The sequence below is a fragment of the Talpa europaea genome (assembly GCF_964194135.1).
Source record: "Talpa europaea genome assembly, chromosome: 2".
In the NCBI taxonomy this organism is placed as follows: Eukaryota; Metazoa; Chordata; class Mammalia; order Eulipotyphla; family Talpidae; genus Talpa; species Talpa europaea.
The window spans coordinates 143911303-143938558 of NC_140068.1; the positions used below are offsets into that span (position 1 = coordinate 143911303).

At 44.7% G+C, this 27256-nt stretch overlaps 1 protein-coding gene across 4 annotated transcripts in view; it reads left to right on the forward strand.

Annotated features, from left to right (window-relative positions):
* The window catches only part of KIAA0319, a gene marked incomplete at both ends in the record, with an annotated part of 68881 nt that extends 41959 nt beyond the window's left edge, over positions 1-26922 (forward strand). For 2 of the 4 annotated variants that reach the window (XM_084228829.1, XM_084228830.1), the window contains 10 exons: positions 710-842; positions 3141-3289; positions 6137-6288; positions 7767-7905; positions 8843-9002; positions 13184-13326; positions 17736-17858; positions 20112-20202; positions 22942-23033; positions 26744-26922. In XM_084228829.1, the coding sequence (XP_084084955.1) occupies positions 710-842; positions 3141-3289; positions 6137-6288; positions 7767-7905; positions 8843-9002; positions 13184-13326; positions 17736-17858; positions 20112-20202; positions 22942-23033; positions 26744-26922 (1361 nt within the window). Of the gene's footprint in view, positions 1-709; positions 843-3140; positions 3290-6136; positions 6289-7766; positions 7906-8842; positions 9003-13183; positions 13327-17735; positions 17859-20111; positions 20203-22941; positions 23034-26743 lie in introns of those variants that run through there. The other 2 variants (XM_084228831.1, XM_084228832.1) reach the window with 2 other exon arrangements.
* Positions 26923-27256: the final 334 nt, after the last annotated feature.

Below are 27256 nucleotides of genomic sequence, written 5' to 3' on the forward strand. Positions count from 1 at the left end.
TGGAAAAAGCCCCAGAGGTGAAAGCACAAGCGACATCCTCCATTTCTCCTTCCCTCTGTCCCTTTCTCCTTTCCTCCTTCTCTGGCTCCTTCCCTCTCTGCCTCCACCTTTCTCCCCGTTCCCCTCCTCCTATCTTCTCTCTTGACTCCACAGCTTTCGAGGTCTTTTAAAAACACCAAATATATATATATATCAGGGGCCTCCCTGGTGGCACAAGGGGTTAAGCACAGCACCGTGAAGCTGTCCGCAGCCTCTGCAGCATGAGTTCAATCCCCGGCCAGGGAGCTACCCACATGGCACAGCAGACCTCTCCTGTCTCGCCCGCTGCTCCCCTCAGCAGTGTATTTCAGTCAATCTGCCTGTTCTGTTCCCTACTCTGTCTCTGGTGACTCTTCTCACCCCCCACACCTCTGGCCTGCACCCCAGTTCTTGGATGCATAAACAAGTCTTAAAAAAAATTCTCTTTAAAAAATGCGTGTATCAGGGAACAGTATTTCCTGCTATCTATCACTCCACTGGCACGCTCAGAACAGTTAACTCCCAGGTCAGCTAGGAGACCACAGTGTTGTGCCTCGGGTTTCCCCAAGGTCGCTGCAAGCCCTAGTACTTACCTGATCTGAATACAGGTCATTTGCTTAAATCAAGAAATCAGGGGATTGCAGACTTAATGCAAAGAGAACAGTTTCGCCTGCCATCTCTGTCATTCCAGAAAACAACAGGCCCCCGGTGGCAGTGGTTGGCCCAGACCAGGAGCTCTTCTTCCCCGTGGAAAGCACCAACCTGGACGGGACCCGAAGCAGCGATGACCATGGCGTTGTTTTCTACCACTGGGAGCACGTCAGGTGGGCCTCTTCCCCGAGCTGCTGGTTCATGCGGTGGCTGAATGCTCCTGTTACTCCTTCTCTGCAGGCTACATTCAGCAATCCACTCGAGGGGGACTGAAAGATGTGAGATTGTTTCTGGAAGTGGCAGGGCACCATTGATCGAAGAATCTACCAAGTGCGGATGGGCAAGATAGACATTCCTTGACAGTGGAGGGAGGTGAGGCCCAGGCAGGTGGGCAGGCTGTCTGGTGTGAGATCAGCTTCAGGACAGAGGAGCTGCAGGGAAACCTGGGCGAGGCCTCCTGGCCACTCACTCAAATCATCTGCGGTGACTATAGCCAGAGCACTGCAGCATTTAAGGGGACACCTGCAATCTCTTAACATTTTCTCTGCTTTCCAGTCTTCATCTCATAAAATCCTATACACTAACTTAGAGGTAAATAATAATAATCCTCCTTGAAAGTTGAAGAAACTGAGACTGGTGGAGACTAGTGAGGTCACACTGCTTATGTTTGCCATCTAGTAAAAGAAAGAGCTGGTCTTTCCACTAGAAAGCACACAATCTTGGGTCCTCCCTGATGGCGCAGGGGTTAAGTCTTAGCATTATCAGGCTATTGCCAGCCACTGCGGCATGAGTTGGATTCTGGCCACGGAGCTGACCCACATGGCGCAGCAGACCTCTCCTCTCTCCCCGCTGTGTCCCTGAGCAGGATATTTCAGTGGATCCTCTTGTCCTGCTCCCCACTCTGCCTCTGGTGAATCCTCTTACCCCCTGCACCTCTGGCCTACACCCCAGTTCTTGTATGCATAAATAGATAGAAAAAAATCTTAAAAAAAAAAAAAAAACTAAGCACACAATCTTAATGGTTGTCCTATAATTCCATTTAGGAAATCAGGTCTTGTTCATTCCCTCCTTCATATGTCAGGTCTTGTTCATTCCCTCCTCCTCCATGCAGTAGGTGAGGAATTCACTTACTTTATTCAAAGAAGAAATCGGAGTAGTTTCTAAGGCTCCCAAGAATCCAACAGCTTCTATCTGCAGTAAACTTTAGCTTATGATTCTTACACTGAACTAAAGAATATAAACGAGGAAAGTCATCTTATGGTTCAGGTTTTTAGCAACACCTCCTGGGGCAGACGAAGCCCCTGTTCTGCCCTAGAAGTCCCTGACCCTCTAGAAGTTCTTTACCAGTTGGTAGGCTGCCCATTAGGCAGGGATCTGAGCCCTGGGAAAGGATATTTTTTTTTTAATATATAATAGATATATAATGGATTCAGGCTTGGGAAGAACCTGTCTGTGTGTATGGAGCCAGTTATGTGGATGCGTGTGCACATGTGCTTGCATTTGTCTCTTTTGCCATGGGACAGTTGGATTCAGGACATTTTTTCTTTCTTTCTTTCTTTTTAGATTTATTTATTTATGTATACAAATACTGGGGTACAGGCCAGAGGTATGGGGGGGTGAGAGGATTCACCAGAGACAGAGTGGGAAGCAGAACAGGCAGACTGACTAAAATACACTGCTGAGGGGAGCAGTGGGCGAGACAGAAGAGGTCTGCTGCGCCATGTGGGTAGCTCCCTGGCTGGGGATTGAACTCGTGCTGCAGTGGCTGCAGACAGCTTCATAGGTTGCGTCTTAACCCCTTGCACCACCAGGGAGGCCTGATTTAGGACATTTTTCTACAAGAAACAGCCTCCTCTTTTCTCATAAGGACTGGATGATGGACGACGCTGTTGGTGTGGTCAAGATAGGAAGTGGGTCTGGGAATACATACCTCCCCAAATTCAATCAAAGCCCAGCAGAGAGGCTGGTATGATGGCACACTGGTTCCTCTCACCACTATGCCCTCACTGTTGGCCTTTGTTTCCTTGGTGAATGCTGATGTGCCTCGGCTTTCCTCCACCTGAACAGTGGTGTGTAGCAGGCAAACTGTGGGGGTGTTTTTTGGTGGGGAGGTCTCTTGTGCCTGTAGGAGGTGAAGATGAAATTTTTACTCACTATATATATAATATATACTATATATATTACATATTTATGTATATTATATAACATATATATTTCCTCACTGTATATAATATATATATAGTGACGAAAAATATATATTAATAAAATATTTTGAATATTGAATATATTTTAACAAATATATAAAAAATAAGTATATATTACTTGTATGATTAAATCAACATGTTCTCTTAGATTTCTCTAGAAGCTATGGATTGTAACTAAAAAGAATCAGGTAGAAGGACACCAGTTAACTGTTTGCCACAATTAGAATCCTACCCTCTGCCTCTGTTCATCTCTTTCCCATTTTCTAGAGGCCCCGGTGCTGTGGAGATGGAAAATGTGCACCAAGCTGTCGCCACGGTGACCGGTCTTCAGGTGGGTACCCACCGCTTCCGTTTAACAGTGAAAGATCAGCAGGGACTGAGCAACACTGCCACCCTCACCGTGACTGTGAAGAAGGGTGAGTTGTGGGGGCCCGGCTGGGTTTGCTTTTCAGCCTCTCAGGACCCTACTCCAAGCCAGGACTATTCAAAAATGTTGGTGCTGTGTGTTCACGGCAGATGCCCAACACTGCTTGGCCAAGAAAGAGCTGTTTTTCCAATCTCCCTCTGCAAGCAAACAGCATTTTTTTTTTGCAAGGTGGAAATTCATATTATTTATTTATTTATTTTCTAAAAATATTTTTTTAAGATTTATTAATTTATGCATACAAGAACTGGGGTACAGGCCAGAGGTGTGGGGGTGAGAGGATTCACCAGAGACAGAGTGGGAAGCAGAACAGGCAAACTGACTAAAATACACTGCTAAGGGGAGCAGTGGGCGATTCAGAAGAGGTCTGCTGTGCCATGTGGGTATCGCCCTAGCTGGGCATTGAACTCGTGCTGCTATGGCTACGAATAGCTTCATAGTACTGAGACTGAACCCCTTCTACCACCAGGGAGCCCCATTTTAGTTTTTTTTAAGCTTTCTCTTCCCTTTTTTTTTTAAAGATTTATTTATTTATGCATACAAGAGCTGGGGTACAGGTCAGAATTGCAGGGGGTAAGAGGACTCACCAGAGACAGAGGGGAACAGAACAGGCAGATTGACTGAAATACACTGCTACGGGGAGCTGCGGGAGAGATAGGAAAGGTCTGTTGCACCATGTGGGTTGCTCCCTGGTATCTGGGATTCGAACTCGTGCTGCAGAGGCTTCAGATTGCTTCATAGTGTGGTGCTTAACCCCTTGTGCCACCATGGAGGCCCCCATTTTAGTTTTTTAAGGTAAATCCTTACTGCTTTCCATAATGGTTGCACCAGTCCACATTCCCACAAATGGTGTAATAGAGTTCCTTTCTCCCTGCATCCTCTGGTTGGAGCATTTTAAGCCCCATCCTAGCATCATATCCTTTTATCTATAAAACTTGGGTTTTTAAAAGATGTCAGTTTGATGGGAGAAAGGTCAAAAACAGGGCGAATAGAAGGCAATTATAACAGTCTGCATAAAAGAATAGATGAGTTCCATTCAATACCAATACAGGAAAATGGGGAGAAATAGATTGGAGAGATATTTTAGAGCCTAAATTCTCATAACTTAGTAACTTAATGGCTCTGGAGAGTGTCTAAGATGATACCAAAAACTTTGACTTCAGGGCCTCCCGCGGAGGCTCAGTGGGTTGAGCACAGCACTGTGAAGCTGTCCGCAGTCACTGCAGCACTGGTTAGATTCCCAGCCAGCCAGGGAGCTACCCACATGGCACAGCAGACCTCTCCTGTCTCACCCACTGCTCCCCTCAGCAGTGTACTTCGTCAGTCTGCCTGTTCTGTTCCCCGCTCTTTCTCTGGTGAATCCTCTCACTCTCCTGTGCCTCTGGCCTGTACCCCCGTTCTTGTGTGAAAAAATGAATCTTAAAAAAAAAAAGAATTTTCTTAAGGAAAAAAACAACTTTGACTTCAGCATGCAGAGGGATAAGGGTGTGATTATCTGAACTCAGGTTCACAAAATAGCAGTGGTAGGGTTCGTAGGTTTGGATATGTTGAATATGTGGTGGTGGAGTGTCTGGTGAGATGCCTACGACAGTGTCACAGCTGGAGCTCATATGGGGTAAGCTCACAAGTTGTATTGGTAAAAATACAAATATTTACAGAGGGACTTAAGCTCACTGAATTTCCTGGCAGTCTATTTCGATTCTTTCCAACCTTTCCCTGTATCCATAAAATTAAATCTTCGGTGTGATTTCCACCCCTCTCCTCCCAAGCTCCCAATTTCTCCCCAAAAGGGAATGTGGAGAATAAAATGGACAAGCTAGTACTGGCACCATGTGTGCCTGCACCAATCTCTCTGTCTTTTCTGGTTACCAGTGGGAGTGTTCTTTTCTCCTTGGATCAACATGTGACTGTCCTCACTTGTTTTCTGTTGCTGGCTTTGTTGTCATGGGGAATTGGCAAAGGGTCAGATTGGGTCTCAAAGCCCCAGCTGAATAAGCAGGATATGCCTCATAGCAACCTCATCCCCAAATTGGGGCCCTGGCTAGATCTTCCCAGACCCCTCTCCTGAAGTTGTTATGTCAGAAATGACTCTTACGCATGAAGTAGAATTAACACCCAGTCAGAGTGATGGTCTCATTCTTTTTCATTCTAGCTGTTTAACTTTTACTTAGTAGACAGGCAAGATTTCGTACTGTTAGAAATAAAAAAAATACATTTCAGATGATAGTGTGAAACAGTACAAAATTACCCAGAGCATATTTTTTAAAAGATTTGTTTATTTATGCATATCAGAAATGGGGTACAGGCCAGAGATGTGGGGGTGAGAAGATTCACCAGAGACAGAGTGGGGAACAGAACAGGCAGACTGACTGAAATATACTGCTGAGGGGAGCAGCGGGGGAGACAGGAGAGGTCTGCTGCTCCATGTGGGCCGCTCCCTGGCTGGGGATTGAACTCGTGCTGCAGTGGCTGCAGATAGCTGCATAATGCTGCATTTTAACCACTTGAGCCATCAGGGAGGCCCCAGAGCATATTTTAAACCAAAATATTTTCAGTTTCTTGACCCTGAAAGTAAGATCTTTCTCTCTCTCTCTTTTTTCAAAAAGGACAACTGTAATGATAATAAAAACATCCCCTATGTCTAAGAAGCCAAATCACTACCATCTAACCCCAGAGCTTTAAGAACATCTGTATTATCTGATGGGGGCTTGGGGCAGACAGTCATGTCTTCTGGATATTTTAAATCTATATGCCTGCAAGATCAATATGTTAGGACACACTTCTATCACCCATGTTTTAAATCAGTCTCTTTGCTTTCATCTTTTTGTATTTGACTTAGAAAATAATAGCCCTCCCAGAGCCCAAGCTGGTGGCAGACACGTTCTTGTACTTCCCAATAACTCCATTACTTTGGATGGTTCAAGGTCTACTGATGACCAAGGAATTGTGTCCTATCTGTGGATCCGGGATGGCCAAAGTCCGGCAGCTGGAGTAAGTACTTGAAGAGAGTTGCCCCTGATCACTTTCATTATGTCTGCACTAGGTTGCCAGCACTGCCATAACAACATATCATTGACTAGGGGACTTGAAGGACAGACATTTTTTCCCACTTCTGGAGCCTGAAATCCAAGATCAAAGCCACTTTGGTTTCTGGTGAGAGATTTCTTCCAGGCTTGAAGACAGCTCTGTGGCCATCTTCTCTCTGCATTCTCGTTTGATGCAGAGAAAGAGCGATCCCTTTTGTGTCTCTACTTACAAGGACACTGATCTTATGGGAGTGGGGCCTTCTGTCCTGACCTCATTTAATATCAATTACCTCCTAATAGGCTCTGTCTGAAATACATTCACTGTGGAAGTACCTGTGAATTTGGCAGGGACACAGTTAAGTCCACAGCAAAGTCCCTGTTATGATTTCATCTCCCTTTCCATATTCTCTCCTGAGGTCATTATGCTCTGGGCTTCCTTTGAGGACTGGAGATAATAGGCTGCTCTTAGATTTAGCCAAAAGCTGCTTTCGGACTGTTTCCCCCGATCAGACCTTGGATGGGGTAGGATACCATAAGCCTGGAAGGACTGTACACTTAAGACTTCCCTTGGGAATCATTTTGCTCCTGGCATCCACATTGTTCCGGTTTTGGTCCAAGTAGATTATTTGTGTTCCTCACATTGTAACAGATGGGTCAATAGAGCAAAGATTATTCTTGCTTTGCTAGTACAGAAAGTGAGATACAAAGGTGGACAATGACTTGGCCAAGGTCAACGAATTCATCCTTAACCAAATTGGATAGAACCTAGGGGGCAGGGTTTTCCCCCACTAGATCGCTCTGCCTCTTTTTTTTTTTTTAAGATTTATTTACTTATACATACAAGAGCTGGGGCACAGGCCAGAGATGCAGAGGGTGAGAGGATTCACCAGAGACAGAGTGGGGAAACAGCACAGGCAGATTGACTGAAATACACTGCTGAGGGGAGCAGCGGGCGAGACAGGAGAGGTCTGCTGCGCCATGTGGGTTGCTCCCCGTCTGGGGATCAAACTCGTGCTGTGGTGACTGCGGCTAGCTTCATAGGTTGCGCCCCAACCTCTTGTGCCACCAGGAAGGCCCCCAAGAGGAGACTATTGTAAAAGTATGTTTGAAATAAGACTCAGAAAATTCTTCAGAGATGGTGCTTTGTTCTTGGGAGTCTTAAATGTGGATAAAATTAATGACTTGGCAATTTCTGGAAAGCCCTTGGTAAGCATAGCTCAGGAAGAACTATCTGAGGAAAGCAGGCCTCCTGGTGGTCTACATGCAAGAGATGCTGATTCTCCACATCTTCAGCTTACTCACCACCCTCAGACCTTCTCAACCTGCCCCTTAAAATCGTGCATGTGTTGAAAGACAGCGCGCTGAGGTTTGGCATCCCCGAAGTCCAGAAACTGGGAGCTGAGTATTGATTGGTGAATTGTGTTCTCCCGCGTGCTCTTGCAGGACGTCCTCGGAGGCTCTGACCACAGTGCTGCCCTGCAGCTCTCCAACCTGGTGGAGGGAGTCTACACCTTCCGCTTACGAGTGGCCGACAGTCAGGGCGCCTCAGACACAGACACTGCTACCGTGGAAGTGCAGCCAGGTGTGCTCACAGGCACCCATTCTGGGCTAATGATGCGGGTGGTCAGTCTTTGGGGCTCTTTGCAGTTGGGAGGTGTCACCCTAATGGGAGGTCCTGCTGTGGCTGGCATTACATCTTGGCCAGAGGTGCTTTGAAGCTTTCTCTGTACTCTGTTTTTTCCTCCAACAGTGCAGCCTTATAACTCATTAAGGAGAACTAGAGGTACACTTTATCCTCCTTCTTCCTGCCAGAAGACAAAGACCTAACATGCAGGGGACCCAAGGGCTTCAGTATGGGGAGCACTAAGGGAGGGTAACTCCATGGAGATGGCCGTCATGACCACAGTGTGAGCCAGCTGTGCAGTACCCACAGGGCTTGGACAGTAAATTCTCCTTTCGGGCCCTTGGTAGTGTGTGAGGTGCTGAAATTTTGACTTAAGCACACGTGGTTATCTTCTGGAAATAAATTAATAAGTTAAACGGGAATAAGGTACTCTCAGAGGATGGCCTTTGTAGTATTTGGAAAAATTTACCTGAGTTCTAAAACCCAAATGTCGAAACGACACAGGTCATTTTATTTTATTCATTTATATTTTAAAGATTTATTTATTTATGTATACAAGAACTGGGATACAGGCCAGATGAGTAGGGGGTGAGAGGATTCACCAGAGACAGAGTGGGGAGCAGAACAGGCAGATGTGCTGAAATACACTGCTGAGGGGAGCAGCAGGCAAGTCAGGAGAGGTCTGCTGTGCCATGTGGGTATCTCCCTGGCCAGGGATCGAACTCGTGCTGCAGAGACTGCGTACAGCTTCATAGGTTGCATCTGAACCCCTTGCACCACCAGAGAGGCCTGACACAGGTCATTTTAAACCATCTAAATGCTTAGAAAAGCCATGCTCCTCACATCATCATGCCTGTGGTCTTCAGGTAGAAAATACCTTAACTTCTTTTCCCAGACCCTAGGAAGAGTGGCCTGGTGGAGCTGATCCTGCAGGTTGGCGTTGGGCAGTTGACAGAGCAGCAGAAGGACACCCTCGTGAGACAGCTGGCTGAGCTGCTGAACGTGCTAGACTCGGACATCAAGGTGCAGAAGATTCAGGCCCATTCAGATCTCAGGTGAGCAGCACACCAGTCCAGCATGCAGCTGCTCATTTGTTCTCTTCCTTCTGTATTTTTGCACACACTTTTATCCTACTCATATACTTTTTTTTTTTTTAAGATTATTTATTTATTTATACCAGCACTGGGTATGGTCAGAAGCGCGGGAGGGTAAGAGGATTCACCAGAGCCAGAGCAGGTAACAGAACAGGCAGACTGATAAAATACACTGCTGAGGGGAGCAGCGGGTGGCAGGAGAAGTCTGCGCGCCATGTGGGACCCTCGCCGGTGGCCAGGGATCAAACCGGCGCTGCAGAGGCTGCAGGCAGCTTCACAGCCCAGCGCTCAACTTCTATGCCACCAGGGGAGGCCCCTACTCATATACTATTTAATCTCAAAGGACAGCAGTAAGGTTGACATCATTTCATATCCTTCCTTCAAGTCTCAGTAGATGTTTGTTGATGGAAATGTTCTGAGTGATAAGCTTAGCAACTGTCAGAGTGATCTGATGTTTACCTCTGATATCTTCGGAGGGCATGCAAAGGGCCTGGGGCATGCACAGAGGACATTTCAGAGCCAGACTTCATCCTGCCGTCCAGGCGTGGGACTGAGGCTTCTCTCAATATGAGAGGCTCATTGGTTACTGTGGCAATCTTCAGGGAATCTATGAGGCTTCAAACTGCCATTGTTTTTTAGTAGAGATTTATGTATTTAATTATATTAATATTATTTAAAAATTCTTATCAAACCTGTGAATATTAAGGTTGGGTGGGAGGAGAGAAAGAAAGAATTTGGAATGAAAACCAACTCCTCATAATTACCCTGTCTGCCCATTATCATCAACTATTCTGTCTAGGTTTGCTTTTCAGAGAGCTGAAATTTACTTAGAAAAATGCCAAATTAAAAAAAAAATGAATTATTTTTTATATAACTCTTTCTAAAATGGATTGCATGTTTTCCTTTCTTATGAAATGTGAAACACTGAACCAAAACATGCCTGAAAATCAATAAAACATGTCTGAAAGATCAACAAAATTGATAACTTTAGCAAGTTGGCCAAGAGAAAGGAGAGAAGACTCAAATTACTAGAATCAGGACTGAGAGAAGATGTTACTACGAACGATACAGAAATAAAAAGGATTACATTGCAAGAAATCATACTTAATAAAGTCGTTAACCTGGATGGAGTGGACAAAATCCTGGAAAGACACGATTATAACAACTGATTTAAGAAGATATCAAAAATTATATAGGGAAGAACACAAGGGACTATGGTGATTGTTCATGGTGATGTGATGGTGGGAGATTTATGGAGACTACACCTGAAGGAAGAATCAAATATTGTACAAAAAGAAACAATGTAAGAATATAAAAAAATAAAAATTAAAAAACCCAACAAGATCATTGAAAAACACAGAAAAAAAGAAGATATTAAAAATTATAATAGATCTATCAGAGTGAAGAGAGTCAATCAGTAACCAAAAATCTTACCATAAAGCTCCCAACCAGATGGCTTTACCATTGAATTCTACAAAACATTTACTGATTTAATACCACTTTCACTAACTCTTCCAAAAAGTAGAATAGGAGGGCCTACTTCCCAGCTCATTCTGTGAGGCCAGATTTACTCTTGAGTAAAACCAGACAAGAACATCACAAGAAAACTACAGACCAACATCCCATATGAACACAAAGGCAAAAATCCTCAACAAAATACTATGAAGCTGCATCCAGCAACATATTACAAAGATTATAAATCATGGCCATGTAGGGTTTACCCTAGGAATGCAAGGGCCAGTTCACATGACAGTCATAGGTAGTAAACCTATTAACTGTATAAAGGTCTAAAACCATATGACCATATTAGTAGACAAAAAGAAAGTACTTGGCAAAAATCCAACAGACATTCATGATAAAAACCACTACAGTAGAGTCGTGTCTCCCTAGAGCATATGTTCAAGTTATAATCTCTAGTACCCATGAACATGATCTTATTTGGAAATAAGGTCATTGCAGATAAGTTAGCTAAGAGGAGCTTATCCTGGAGTAGAGTGGACCCTAATCAAATAAGACTGCATCCTTGTACATGGAGAGACACAGGGAGATTATCACATGATGTTGGGACACAGGATGCCATATAGTGATGCAGCTACAAGCCTCAGAATGCCAAGGATTGCTGGCAACATGGGAAGCTAAGGGAAAAGGCAGGGAACAGAGTCTCTGCTCGAGTCTTCCGAAAGGGAATGGCCCTGCCAAACCTTGATTTTGAACTTCCAGCCTCCAGAAGTGTGAGAGAATAAATTCTGTTTTTTTAAGCCATCCAGTTTGTAGTAGTTTTTATAATTACCTTTTGAAACAAAAACAAATTTGAATAGCTGTTTCTCCAAAGAACACACGCTTGCAAATGGCCAATAGAGATGAAAAAATGCTCAACATCATTTTACCACTGGGGAAATAGTAAATCAAAACCATATAGAGATATTACTTCATAGCCACTAGGATGACAATAAATCCAGCGGACAGACCATAACAGATATTGATGAGGAGGTGGAAAAATTGGGAGCACTCTCACACTGCTGGTGGAAATGTAAACTGAAAGCAGTTTGACAGTTCCTCAAAATACTAAACAGGGTTATCATGTGACCCAGTAATTCCTTTCCATTTCTTGGAAATTTTCATTGAAAAAGTATGTCCAGATCAAAACTTGCATAAGAACATTCATAGTGGCATTATTCGTAATAGCCAAAAAGTGGGTACAATCCAAAATATCCATCAACTGCAGAATGGATAAATAAGATAAATTCATACAATGGGCCATTATTTGGCAATAAAAAGTCAGTATTGATACATGCTACAACACGATGAACTTTGAAAACACCATGCTAAGTGAAAATCGCCAGACACAAAATGCCTCGTGTATATTCCGTTTGTATCAAATGTCCAAAATAGTCAAATTCATGGACATAGAAAGGAGATGAGTGGTTGTCAGTAGCTATGGAACAGGATCACAGCTGCTGATGGCATGTGGTTTCTTTCTGAGGTGATGAAAATGTGCTGGAGAAAGCCAAACTGAATCATGAGAATTGTTTTTACATGGAGGAGTTTATGTACAAAATAGTCACTAAGGGAGTCAGCAGTGAGGTTAGCACCCTAATAATACTGACTCCCCAGATGGTGGGAGTGCTGTAATTATGTGGGGAGAGAAGGAATGTGAGGGAAGTCAGGGTTTTGCATTTCTAGGTCCAGCAGGTGCCAGGCAGTGGAGAAGGCAGGAGTCAGGGTGTTTGACTTTCCCAGTAGGAAGTTTTCTCAGTAATCAGAGGAGGTTTGTCTCTGATTCCACGATCAACTCAGAGGGACACAGAAAATTTTTACCAGGGATGTAACATAATGAGTTTTTCCACGGTTTCCAGATAATGCAGTTGGAACAAGTTAATGGTTAATCAAAAGGAGGGAGCAGGAGGGGTGTAAAGGGTAGTTGGAGTTTAATTCTGCTTATTCCTAATTTTTCAGTCTAGGGGAGTTTTTGCTGCAAAGTGGAGGGAATCTGGCTATAAACACACTAAGAGCTACCAGATGATAGACTTAATTTTTTATTTTATTTATTTTTTTTTTTAAAGATTTATTTATTTATTATACAAGCACTGGGCACAGTCAGAAACACGGGAGGGTGAGAGAATTCACCAGAGCCAGAGGGGAGAGCAGAGCAGGCAGACTGACGAAGTACACTGCTCAGGGGAGCAGTGGGTGGCAGGAGAGGTCTGTGCGCCATGTGGGACCCTCGCCCGGCTGCCAGGGATCGAACCAGCACTGCAGAGGCTGTGGGCAGCTTTGCAACCCAGTGCTCAACCGCTGTGCCACTGGGGAGGCCCAGATGATAGACTTTCAAAGGGTGAATTTGTGTTAAGTAAACTAAGTTTAAACAAAAAGTTAAAAGTATGAACAAGTCTGGAAACTATTATTCTTTGTGTCTGCACACATATATGCATTTATACTTTCCTCCTTTTATCTATCATCAGCTGTACTTTGGGACTGAAGAGGCTTTGTGAATAGAAACAGATCAATTCCTTGGCCCACAGACACGCCCTTGAGTCCATGCTATGCCAGTGTCCTGGTTTTACTGGACTCTGGCTGGAGTGGCTTGTCATTTGGGCCAAGCCTGTGTGTGTGATTGGCCTCTTTTATTTTCTCCTCTGCAGCACCGTGATTGTGTTTTATGTACAGAGTGGGTCTCCTTTCAAGATTCTCAAAGCTGGTGAGGTGGCCCAAAATCTACACAGGCGACTCTCGAAGGAGAGGGCTGATTTCTTGCTTTTCAAAGTCTTGAGGATTGACACAGCAGGTATGTCCTCCATGGGGATGCCTTTTTTTGTTTTTGTTTTTTATTTTTATTTTTTTAAGATTTGTTTATTCATGCATCCAAGAACCAGGTTACAGGCCATATGTGTAGGAGGGTGAGAGGATTGACCAGAGACAGAGCAGGGAGCAGAATAGGCAGATTGACTGAAATACACTGCTGAGGGGAGCAGCGGGCGTGACAGGAGAGGTCTGCTGTGTCATGTGGGATTCTCCCCGGCCGGCCAGGCTCGAACTCGCACTGCAGAGGCTGCAGACAGCTTCACAGAGCTGCACTCAACTGCCTGCGCCACCAGGGGAGGCCTGTTTTTGTTTTTTAAGCGTTGAAGTGTATTCAGAATTGGGTACCACTGGGCTTCACAGCCCATCAAGTTAAATTCAGTGAAAATGTTGTGGAAACAACTACCCACTTGAGGTTAGAGGGGAAGACTTATGGGAAGTGGTGGAGTCTCTGTTTCCAATATGGCCGAACAGCAGCCAGATCTCAGAGTCTGTTGTTTTTTTTTTAAGATTTATTTATTTATTTATACAAGAACCAGAGTACAGGCCAGATGTGTGGGAGGGTGAGAGGATTCACCAGAGATAGAGCAGGGAACAGAACAGGCAGACTGACGAAATACACTGCTGAGGGGAGCAGTGGGTGAGACAGGAGAGGTCTGCCACGCCATGTGGGATTCTCACCAGCCAGCCGGGATTGAACCCGTGTTGTGGAGGCTGCGGACAGCTTCACAGCACAGTGCTCAACCACCTGAGCCACCAGGGGAGGTCCTCAGAGTCTTCGTTGACTGAGTGGGAATCAAGTTCAGTATTTAGTTATGGTTCATATTTCTCCATGTCAACTTCTATGGGAACATTCTGAAAGAATTAGATTTGCTAATCTTCGCCAGGCTTTCCTGGCACGGGAAAGAGGAGTGGTGTATGAACACTTTCATCTAGCATCCAGGGACTTGCTTTATGACTCTTTCTCCAGTAGGTCTCCTGAGGCATGTGGCCAAGTACACTGTGTCTTTGAGGGAGACTGGAAAACAATAATAGTCATGGGTCAATTTTTAGAACTATGCTCCAGATAATGGTCATAGTCAGAAATTTTATATTTAACCTGTCAGAACAATATTAAAGAGAGCTGAGCATTATTCACTGGAAAAGTCATGTTTTTAAAATCTTTTTACCTTGGATATCAGCCTGAGATTGTAATGTTAGTGAAAAGAGATTATTGAAATTTTAAAATACCTTGTAAGTGCCTTCCATTGTGCCTTTGAGCTCTTTGGCTTGCCACCCTTCCTGGGCACCAAACAATTCATAGGTGTGGATAGAAGTGTGATTGTTGTCCAAGGTCTCTGAGGGGCATGAATCCCTTATTATGTTAGTGTGGTCATTGCAATGGACACTGAGGTGTGTGAGAGTTATAAGAGACACAATAATGTTGTATAGTAAAATTTAATATCTATTTTTTGCAAATAAGCACCATTGCTTTGTAAAATCTTAATGCAAGACAACATAATTTTTTTAAAAGATTTATTTATTTATACAAGCACTGAGGTGCAGGCCAGAGGCGCGGGAGGGTGAGAGAATTCACTAGACACAGAGCAGGGAGCAGAACAGGCAGAAGGACTGGAATACACTGCTGAGGGGAGCAGTGGGCGAGACAGGAGAGGTCTGCCGCGCCATGTGGGTATCTCCGCGGCCGGCCGGGATCGAGCCTGTGCTGCAGAGGCTGTGGACAGCTTCACAGCGCTGCACTCAACCTGCTACGCCACCGGGGAGGCCCTACAACATAATTTTGCATCTGAAAATAAGACAGAGATGTTAAAATTATCCCCGAAATTAATTTCAGTCATCGACTTCTCCTCACTCATAGACTCAAGCCTTTTCTAGCAGAAGGCTGTGTTGAAATTATTGGGGGATCTCATCTCTTCTATGTATACTTAATTTCTAGAATCTTATCATCCCTAGTAAATGGGATTTCAGTCAAATTTAATTTGTTTCAGATATATGTCTGCCCACAATTGACTTTCTCAATTGTAACATGGAGTAACAGGTTTTTTTTTTTAGTGTGATAGAATTTTAATAGAATAGTATGCATAGAGAGGGAAGAAAGGATAATAGTTTCCCAGTAAAACACCAAAGTTACCCATCCCCTTGTGGGTAAATGCCCAGCCAAATAGGGTTGGCACAAAGCAGGGCCTCTGAGGCCCAAACGCTTGTCTCAAGTCAAAGGCACCTTCTGGTGGGGACCCATAGAAAGGGGCAGAAGGGGCCTGGCAGGTTTGAGATGAAAGGAGCAAAATCAAAGGACAAATCAAGACAAAGGCTGCCATGGTCAGCTTCCCAGTGGTCTCTTACCCATCTCTCTTCCAAGTGTCTCTACATGTCTCGACTCCACATGTCTCCTTCCATGTCCCTGGCTTCAGCCAAGGCTGAGAAGCCAGCACGCCCTCCCTCCTATGTTTCTGCTCCATGTGCCTCCTCCAAGTCTCCTTCTCTGAGATGAGTAAGATTTTTTTAAGAACTCCTTTTATCCCTGCTGCAAAAGTAACATTTATGTATTGTTGGAAATTTGGAATACCCAAAGAGGCCAAAGTTTTTTTTCCAAATAGCCCTCTAGATTCTAAAAGCTAGAATTCCCACCACCCAAACTTTTGTGAAGACCCTGATGTATATCCTTACAGTCCCTCCTTCTCTGGAGACATTTAATACCACCAGGATAATTTGATATTTGTTTTTATTCTGTTTTCTAAATATGAGTGTTTTCTCAAATGCTCCAAAATTTCTCCTTCGGGCCTTCCTAGTGGCACAAGGGGTTAAGACACAGTCTGTGAAGCTATCCACAGCCACTGAAGCATGAGTTCAATCCCCGGCCACTGAGGAGACCCACATGGCATGGCAGACCTCTCCTGTCTCGCCCACTGCTCCCCTCAGCAGTGTATTTCAGTCAACCTGCCTGTTCTGCTCCCCACTCTCTTTGGTGATCCTCTCACCCCCACACCTCTGGCCTGTACCCCAGATATTTTATGCATAAATAAATAAATCTTAAAAAAAAATAAAATTTCTCCCCCAGTAAGATATTTTTGGTTGCATAATACTCCTCTCTGAATGTTTCATGATTTATGCAACCAGTCCTCTATTCATGAACTTTAAGCTTGATTTTAAATAATGTTTAATTATAACAATATTAAGTTGTAAATATTAATTGTAGGTGAATCTGCATGCATGCCCACAATTACAGCTGACCCTTGAACAACGAGGTTTGGGCTGCAGGGTTCACTTACATGCAGATTTTTCAATACATAATGCAGTTGATCCTTGAGCCCTGTGTAGTTGAAAATCCTATAAATGCCTTTTCTTTTCCTTGTGACTTTTAAAATAATTTTTCTTTTCTCTAGCTTTATTGTAAGAATACAGCATATGATATATACAACATACAAAATATGAGCTCAGGGCCTCCTCTGGTGGCGCAGCGGTTGAGCTCTGGGCTGGGAAGCTGCCCGCAGCCTCTGCAGCACCGTTCGATCCCTGGCCGCCAGTGAGGGTCCCACATGGTGCAACAGACCTCTCCTGCCGCCTGCTGCCCTCCTCAGCAGTGTATTTCGTAGTCTGCCTGTTCTGTTCCCTACTCTGGCTCTGGTGAATTCTCTCACCCTCCTGCACTTCTGACTGTACCCAGTGCTTGTATAAATCAATCAATCAATCAATCAATCAATCTTTAAAAGAAAAAATAAAATATGAGCTCATTGACTTGTTTTTGTTCTCAGAAAGTCCTCCTATCGATAGTAGGCTATTAGTAGTTAAGATTTGGGGTACGGCTCCCTGGTGGTGCAGGGGTTAAATACAGTGCTATCAAGCTATCGACAGTCACTGCAGCTCAAGTTCGATCCCACATGGTGCAGCAGACCTCTCCTGTCTTGTCCACTGCTCCCATCAGTAGTGTATTTCAGTAGATCTGCCTGTTCTGGTCCCCACTCTGTCTCTGGTAGATCCTCACCCTCCGCATCTCTGGCCTGTACCCCAGCTCTTGTGTGCATAAATAAATAAATCTTTAAAAAAATTGGGGGAGTCAAAAGTTGCTCTGGGGTGCCAGTGTCCCTCACTATGGTGTTATCTAGGGTCCTCAGTATGTTCACTGGATCAATTTTTTGAATTTATCTTTCTTAGGCCAGAAGATGCTGCATTTTTAAGAGTTTCGTGTTACGGTGTGGATTGGCTTTTTTCTGCCATTTGCTTCCAGATTGAGTCTGTCAATACTGAGAGACTCCCTTGAATGCTGCTGGGCCACCGGGGGCTCTTGATTCAGCAAGATGTATGTGTTCCAGACCGAAGTCATGGGAATCCACAAGCTGAAGCCAGGGAACCTCAGCTTTTCTGTGTGGTGACCTCAGCCCTCTCACCTCTTTGCAGGCTGCCTTCTGAAGTGCTCTGGCCATGGCCTCTGTGACCCCATCACGAAGCGCTGCATTTGCTCCCAGCTGTGGATGGAGAACCTGATACAGAGCTACATCCGCGATGGAGAGAGCAACTGCGGTGAGTCCTGGGTGGGGAGCTTCAGCACAACTCACTGTCAGGGAACAGGGGATCCACCCCTCTGGATCCTTCTCAGACAGACTGGAGAGAGAAAAGGGGAAAAACTTAGTTACATGCACATTGGAAATTTACATGGTTGTCAATTCTAAATGCATGAACAAGAGAATGGGACAAACAGGGTTTGTGTCCTGGGTGTTAAGGAGGGAGTTGGGGCTTTATATGACAAGGAGAGGGTAACTCATGTGACAAAACCTTGCCTCTAGATAGATTTCTATGATAAAAAAGGTTATTTCTGCAGAAGCCCCCAAATCTAGGTAATCTGCATTTTTTTCTTTTTTTCTTTTTTAAGGTTTTTTTTTTTTTTTTTAAAGATTTATTTATTTATTTATTTATTTATACAAACACTGGGTACAGTCAGAAGTGTGGGAGGGTGAGAGAATTCACCAGAGCCAGGGTGGGGAGCAGAACAGGCAGACCGATGAAATACACTGCTGAGGGGAGCAGCGGGCACTGCAGGAGAGGTCTGCACCCCATGTGGGACCCTCGTCTGCGGCTGGGGACCGAACCAGTGTTGAAGAGGCTGTGGGCAGCCTCGCAGCCCAGCGCTCAAGCGCTGTGCCACCAGGGCAGACCCTGCATTTTTTTTCTTAAAATAGTAAGAGTTTTCCTTGAGACCCACAGGGTCTTGGTTGACCTTAGTTTCACATACCAATGTGGCACAAATTGAAAAAAGTCCTCTCTGGACATCTGGGGAAAAGCCTATGTGAACATTTGAGGTGGGGGTATGTGTGATCCCACATCATTCTGGAATATCAGAAACATCTGCCTAGCTTTGCAGCTGTAAACATTCAACCCTGTTCCTATTTCCTGAAGCCAAGTGAACTCATTCACTTGGTAAATGAAGATCTTCTCCATAGTCTGTGAGTTTAGGCTTTTTGGTAAAATGTCCTCATGAGAAAATTGAGTTTGTAGAGCAAATCTGGAGAATCACGGTGGGTGTTGCTGAGAGAATTGCTGTGGGCCACAAGGCCTGCCTTTCCAGGTCACCTGCTCTTCCTTAAGCTTGGCTTGGCCTTGTGGTGACATGGCCCCTGGTATGGACCTGCTGGAATCAGATGAACAAAAGAATTAGGGCGACTCTTCTGGACTGTGTGCCCAACCAGCATGTGGAGGCACTGCCTCAGCTGGCCAAGCTGGTGCCTTAAATCCCTTCTGGAGGGGAAACTATTTTAATGCCTATCTATTTCTAAGAGTAAATTTGTTGTCTTGGGGCTCCAGATGGACATAATTAGCAGAAATATTACTGAGCATTGACTGCCAAATTATGTTCCCACTCATCACTACTCCATAAAAATTGAAAAATAGCCAGCCCTTTGAGCATTATTCCAAGGAGCGTGTGTAATATTCAGTAGAGTTAAGCCTTGAACCTTCACTCCTTTGGCTTCTCTGCTCCTGAGTTGCTGTTGCAAAGTTGTTTTTTTTTTTAAAGATTTATTTATTCATCCCAGAACGGGGCTACAGGCCAGAGTGTCGGGGGGTGAGAGGATTCACCAGAGACAGAATGGGGAGCAAAACATGCAAATCTACTGAAATAACCTTGCTGAGGGGAGCAGTGGGCCAAATCAGGAGAGGTCTGCCGTGACATGTGGGTAGCTCCCTGGCCGGGGATCGAACTTGTGCTGCAGAGGCTGCCAATAGCTTCATAGTGCTGCAACTTACCCCTTGTGCCACCAGGGAGGCCCCTGTTGCAAAGCTTTTACATAGGATTTCTGCAAGGTTGTGGAAGGAATGAAGACCCACTCATCTCTGAGTTGTTGCTTGGCACTGTGAAAAGTACCTGCAAGTCATAGGAAGCCACAGAGGTACTTTATTTCTTTATGAAAACCAATTCACAACTATTTGGGAGGGCAGGAGGGTTATGATTCTGGAATGTATATTTTGATGAACCATACATGGGTGTTTAAGAGACATGACTTCTCTTTTAATTGATTGGTTTCAGTTTTTTCAGATGATTCTGTTCTCAAGTCAGCATGAAATATGTGCTTCATGAACCAACTAGACAAAAGTAGCGTTTAGGTTGTTCTGGAGTTATTTGTATTTTACCCTGTTCTGCGCTGCTTCCAGCCACATGAGGTTTGCTCAGGCCCAAGATGACCTTTGCTTGGAAGGAGTCAGAAATACTGCCAATCATGAAATGAAGTTGTTTTGCACACAGCATGTAACCGTGTCTGCGCCGGCTTTCTTGTTTTTCAGACTGGAGTGTATTCTACGTGACAGTGCTGGTTCTGACCCTCTTGGTGCTCACAGGGGTGTTGACTTGGCTTTGCATCTGCTGCTGCAAGAGGTACCTGGTGTGCTTTATCTGTGTACTTGAAATAAAGACATAATGAATCATAGGGCAAGCGGTAGCTTCTGGGGTTAGAATAGGATAAAGCCTTGGAGGAATCAGACAGGCTCCAGAGATAGGGCAACAGATTCCAAAAGAGATTAATCTAACATCATGGACTATGGGCAGTGGGACATTCCCAGACAAGGGCAATAAAAAAGGACTCTAAGATAAGGACTGAGATGTAAGGTGTAATTCTGGGCACAGAGACATTAAGGCAGAATGAGTGAGACCACCAAGAACTAACCAATCACAACGAGACTGATGGGGTTTTAGAGCAATTAGGAAAAGAAAATGTATATTCTCTGAGGCAGGACTGCAAGGTGGCCTCATTAGACACGAACCCATGGTTGTGTAGTGGCTGGGACCCAGCGCTGCCACTGCAGCCTGGGATCAATTCCTGGCTGGGGAACTAGATCTGAAAACCTGATATTACAGTAACACTATTATTCAGGAGGATAGGACAGCTTTGGTAGCTATTGCTTCACTTAAACTGCTGAACTGTTGTTCATAATACTTTTTTATATAAAGACAAACTAGACTTTAAAGCTACTATATCATGCAGTCTCTTATTTTTCTGGACTTATGTGCCTAGCTTCCATAAGCTTAATGGAAGCTTATCTCATTGCTGCTCTCAGATTTTCTAGATGGTTCAATGATTCTGTATCAAATCTAATGTGATTTTCTATCAGTCTCACATTATATTCAGTAGAACACCTCCTAAGTGTCCTGACTAGTCAGCCTCAGTAGAGGAAGGCATTTTAGATATAGATATTATTTAACTGTGTAAAGCAACAACCAAATCTACATGAATTTTATCTAAGAAGTGGAAAACTTTAAGTGAGGTGTTAACATCAACAGAGTTTTTGCTTAAGTTTTTCCATGGGGCTGACCTTTGAGAAGTCCCTGAGCTGCCCCATTGTCAGAATCTTCCAGAACTCCTTGCCTAGCCCTCTGTGAGGAGATTCACAGTGACAGTGATTCCTCTTGTTCTTTGAAGATAGCATGGGATGCACTTACCCAGATGAAGCCCCGATAATCTCCACAAAGAAGACATGATGGAAAATAATGGTATACCATAATGAGTGGCTGTTTCTCAGCAACCACTTAACAAATCATTTTAGTTTCATTTGCGATTACCTTTCCAAAGGTAAAGGGAACACCTACACAGGCACTTAGAGGCATACCTCCTGTTAAGTCACATCCATTAAGAACCATCTGGAATGATGGTTACCCTACTGTGCTTTAAGCCCCTTTACATTATGACAGAAGCTTTGTGAGATAAGCATCAAGGAAACAGTGATGATGATGGTGATGATGTCAGGGATTTACTGTGAACATATGCTACTATGATTTTTTTTTAAAGATTTATTTATTTATGCATACATGACCTGGGGTACAGGCCAGAGGTGTGGAAGGGTGAGGGGATTCACCAGAGACAGAGGGGGGAACAGAACAGGTGGATTGACTGAAATAACACTACTGAGGGGAGCAGCAGGTGAGACAGGAGTGGTCTGCTGCACCATGTGGGTAGCTCCCTGGCTGGGGATCAAACTCATGCTGTAGTGGCTGCAGATAGCTTCATAGTGCTGCATCTTAACCCCTTGTGCCACCAGGGAGGCCCGTATGCCACTATGATTAATGGTGCTATGTGCTTTTTATATTTTATCTTATTGACTCTTCCCAACCACATGAGAGCATACTCTTACTCCCATTTTGTGGGTGAGAACATGGAGGCACCAAAGTGTCAAATAATTTTTGAAAGCAACCCAGCTAGTTAGTGTTTAGCCCAGGGTTAGAAACCCATGCTCTTAATTGCCACGCTCTCAGAAAGTTGCTTCTGTGCTATGAAATGACTCTGCTCCCTGCCCTGCACACCTTCCCATGGATTTGATGTGGGTTTGCACATTCTCCTCTGAAATATAGGCTGTGGCATGTAGAACCAGTTGTTTCCCGTGGTGTGGAAAAATAATGCAAGACTGGGTTGTTGCTAATTAAATTTAGGAATTTATTATATATAGTTTTTTAAAAGATTTATTTATTTATGCATACAAGAATTGGGGTACAGGCCAGAGGTTTGGGGGGTGAGAGGATTCACCAGAGAGAGTGGGGAGCAGAACAGGCAAATCTACTGCTGAGGGGAGCAGAGGGTGAGACAGGAGAGGTCTGCTGTGCCATGTGGGTAGCTCCCTGGCCTCCGGGCATCGAACTTGTGCTGCAGAGGCTGTCAATAGCTTGACTGCACTGTCGTTAACCTCTGCACCACCACGGAGGCCTTTATTATATATAGTTTTTTTTTTTTCTCAGATTTTGGTTTCTTTTATTCCTGCATCGTTGGACATTCCAAGGTAGTACAGGTTGAGGGGTAAATTGCTTATCCAGGTTTTTCTGAGGAAAGAATGACTGATGGGCCAGCACACAGGAGTTGAGCATTGCTGTAAAGGACCGTGGCCCCTCCTCTGAGTCTTTGCAGAGAGCTGTGGCTGTGGATAGCGTGGCCTTTCTGCTCCTAAAAGTCTGCATGAAGAACTTCAGTGCCTTTGAATCAGACCTCCCTGTGTATGCACATCATTATTAAAAGATGGTGACCAATGATTACATTCTAGAGGCCATTCTAGCCTCCTCCACATGTCTTAAATCCTGGATCCTGTTATCTCTCTGAGAATCTGAGCTGAACTTTGCATTTTTTCCTTTCAGGCGAAAAAGGACTAAAATAAGGAAAAAAACAAGGTATACCATCCTAGACAACATGGATGACCAGGAGAGAATGGAGCTGAGACCCAAATATGGTAAGACAGTCTCCAAAATGGCTGCCTGACACCTTCAAATAATTCCATCCAGGAGTTTACCTGAGAGTTGCCTTGGGGAGCAGGGACCCACACAGGCAGATGTCAGCACTTTAACTGAGAAAGAACTGTCTGGAAAGCAATGCACATCATCTGAGGCTATGCTAACTAAGAGGGAATGCTCTGCTTTAAATTTTTGTTTAAAGATTTATTTATGCATATAAGAGCTGTGGTGCAGGCAAGAGGTGAGGGGGTAGGGGAGAGGATTCACTAGCTGATGCTTATAACCCTTGCGCCACCAGGGAGGCCCCCTATGCTATAAATTTATTTATTTATTTTTAAAGATTTATTTATTTATGCATACAAGATCTGGGGTACAGCCAGACATGTGTGTGTAGGGGTGTGGATGGGGTGAGAGGATTCACCAGACACAGTGGGGAACAGAACAGGCAGACGGATCGAAGTACATTGCTGAGGGGAGCAGCGGGCGAGTCAGGAGAGGTCTGCTGCGCCATGTGGGTTGCTCCCTGGCTGGCCGGGGATCAAACCCGTGCTGCGGAGGCTGCGGATTGCTTCATAGTGTGGTGCTTGCCCCCTTGCACCACCAGGGAGGCCCCTATGCTATAAATTTAATGAAATTTTGGCAAAGTGCTCGGAGACTTTAATGGGTGAGGGGTAGGAAACACCTCTTATCAGTTTAGCACCCACCAAATTAAACAGAGGTATTACTAGTGCCAAAATGTTCTCTACTTTAGTTTGAAGAGTGTAGGATCAGTTCACCCTATCTTGTCTCTGAGGGCTATTCCCTTGACATCTATACACAAGAAATGCAGCAAAATAACATTTAGACCTCAAAGTCAAGCATTTTTATTTAGTCTCTGACTTAACTAATTAGCCCTGTAGCTAGATGGAGACGAGACTTTAACAGAAAATTGACTTTCTACGCAAAATGAACCGATCTCTCTGTTAACTTTGTCATTCTCATTTATCAATTCTTGGACTTTATTGAAGTTTCTCTGGTCTTCTAAGGCGGCTCAGCACTCACTCTATAAATTTTTCATAGTTCTGGATGTATAACTAAGTTAATTTGTCCAGAGGAACAGAATCACTTTCAAAGGCATCCATAGGAAATGCTGAGCGCCTACTAAGTACAACCATCTGGTTAGACCCTGGAGAGAATGAAGCCTATGCCTGCCTTTATGGCAGCTCACAGCCGAGGGAGGAGGGTTATTCCAGAATGTGACAAGTCCTACAGCAGCGTGGACCCTGCCCTGTGGGGCACAGAGACCAGGACAACTGAGGGTGTAGGGAGAGTGGAGTCAGGAGCCTTGGCAGGAAAAGCATCACAGAAAGTACAAATCATGGCACACGTTATTAGGAATTCGTAAGTACACTGAATGCTCACCATTTACATGACTTAAGAGCAGAAGTGTTATAAGGCGACTTTATACCTAAGAGCTCAGGGTGCTTTAGGCTGCATTAGCTCATCCTCTTGCCCCTAAAATACATTCACCCTCCCGACATTGCCATGTCTGCTCACAGAACTCCCCTTCTTACCACCCAGGTTCTAAGCCTCAGTCATGGGAGCCTGGCCAGGTGCCTTGTCCCCACTGTACCCAGGCCATCTCGCCTAGTATCTTGCCCCCTTTCTCCATCATTTTCACCACCTCCCCCTTGTGTAGATCCTTCTCCTCTCACTTCTAAACTATAGCATGCACAATAATGGTTAACAAGTATTTAATGTTTAATCTCTGTACTCGGTATTGTTCTAAGCATGTTACCCATCTAATTCCGGTCCAAATAATAGCTCAATGAGATGCATACTATAATTATACCCATTTTACAGAAGAGGAAATCAAGGACAGAAAAGCTTAGCAACTTTTTTTTTAAAAGATTTATTTATTTATTTATTTATACAAGCACTGGGTACAGTCAGAAGCGCGGGAGGGTGAGAGAATTCACCAGAGCCAGAGGGGAGAGCAGAACAGGCAGACTGACGAAATACACTGCTGAGGGGAGCAGCGGGTGGGGCAGGAGAGGTCTGCTGCACCATGCAGGACCCTCACCGGTGGCCGGGTATCGAACCAGCGCTACAGAGGCTGCAGGCAGCTTTGCAACCCTGCGCTCAACTGCTGCACCACCGGGGAGGTCAGAAAAGCTTAGCAACTTGCCCAAGTACCAGAGTTTGGGATTCCCAGGTGCAGGCTGGGCCAGGACCTCTGCTGCAAGGCTGGGCTCTGTTCTCCCCTCTGCTCTTCTGTGTGTGCTGTCAGCTCAAGGTCACTTTCCTCCCCCTTCCGTCCTGCACAGTCACCTTAATAATGTCCTGACACCACAGTTAATCAAGTCACACGTTTGCTTTTAAAATCCAAACTTCATGGCTTCACTTGTATTCCTGAGGTCTCAGCCTCGTTCTCAATTTCCTACACGAATCCTTTAGCTGGACTATTTTCTCTGAATATTTCTGGGTGCCTCTTCTGCCCCAAATCTCTTCAAATCCCATCCTATTTGGAATACCACTGAAACGGCTGATAATTGTGTGCTGATATCATTTAGATTCATATGAGATTTATTTTTAAATTCTTGCCTGTTATAAACTATATTCTCAGGAGCCTTTGTCCTAAGCCCTTAGCTAGACACTATAAATTCTTTGAGAGCTGTCTCTTATTTTGATTGCCAGCAATGAACTACTCTACCAAAAAATATGAGATTGAACTAAATGGTAAAATCATAACAGCTTTCATTTATTGTGCTAGATGCTGGACAAGAACTTTCCATGGACTCTTTCACTTAATCCCCATCGTAAACCCATGGAGGAGATGCCTTGTTACCTTCCAGTTTAACAGATGAGGACACTGAAAGCCCAGAGGTTTGGCACCTGGGCCAGAGACACACAGATAGGAGATATCAAAAGTTGGCCTCAGGCTTAGGTGTGATTCTACAGCCCCACTTATTAATCACTAGGAAACCCCACCCAGCACCTGTGTTGTGAGTGATGGATTTGAAGATGCTGAGAGCACAGTCCTGAAATCAGAATTGTAACAGGCTGGTGCCCAGGAAAAGGGGAGGTTCCAGGTTCCCTGCCCCACTGAAAGGAGGGTGGAGCTGCAGAGGGAGGAGAAAAAGATGGAGAAGAGACTAAGGAGGGAGGAAGCAGGATGGGGAGCCAGAAGGAGACCTGGAGGAGGCACCTGGAGCAGAGAGACACATGAAGAAACTGCGCTTGCCTTTTGGTTGTGGACTGGGTGACACAGATGTGAGTGAGACCCGTGGGGAGGTGACAGTGGTGGTTTTTGTCTTGCTTTTGATGTTGCTCTTTTTCTCCCAGACTTGTCTGGTTGCTTCTGATCCTTTTCTGTGGGTCCCCGCCAGAAGGTGCTTTAGATTTGTGGCAGGCTTTGGGGCCTTGCTCTGGACCAATCCTGCTTGGGTGGACTTTTACCCATGAGGGGACGGGTCACTTTGGGTGCTTGATTTAGAAACTATATTTTTTGTCTTTTCTGTATTGTTTACTAATTATATTAAAGTTCCTTTCCATTAAAGAAAGGAACTTCTTTACATTTTATCTTGATGCAGCAGATGGCAGAACCTATTTAGAGCAGGCAGGTGTGGGGGTTCTGGGGTGCCCCTCTCCCTGCCCTGTAACGTAATGACAGACAGCCGAGAGTGGAAAATGCTGTCTCCCTAAGACATATCTGTCTGCTTTTCCCTAGGTATCAAGCACCGCAGCACAGAGCACAACTCCAGCCTGATGGTGTCAGAGTCTGAGTTGGACAGTGACCAGGACACCATCTTTAGCCGAGAAAGAATGGAGAGAGGGAATCCAAAGGTTTCCATGAATGGCTCCATCAGAAATGGCACTTCCTTCAGCTACTGCTCAAAGGACAGATAATGCTGCTGCTGTGAAAAGAAGGATGGCCCAGGAGTCCTTCATCCAGTGCCCGAGGGAGTTCACACACCGTGGCCTGGATATGTGGGAGGCAGGATATGTGTCTCCACATTTGAAAAGACTCGTTTTCATGAGGTTTTTGAGACACAAAATCAAACAAGAACATTGCTTTCTCCACTGGGATACTTGTGAATAGGAATAAAGGCTGGGCAGGAAGCTAAGTTGTTTTTGTTTTTAAGATTGATTTATTTATACATACAAGAACTGGGGTACAGGCCAGAGTGGGGGGGGCAAGAAGATTCACCAGAGAGAGTGGGGAGTAGAACAGGCAGATCGA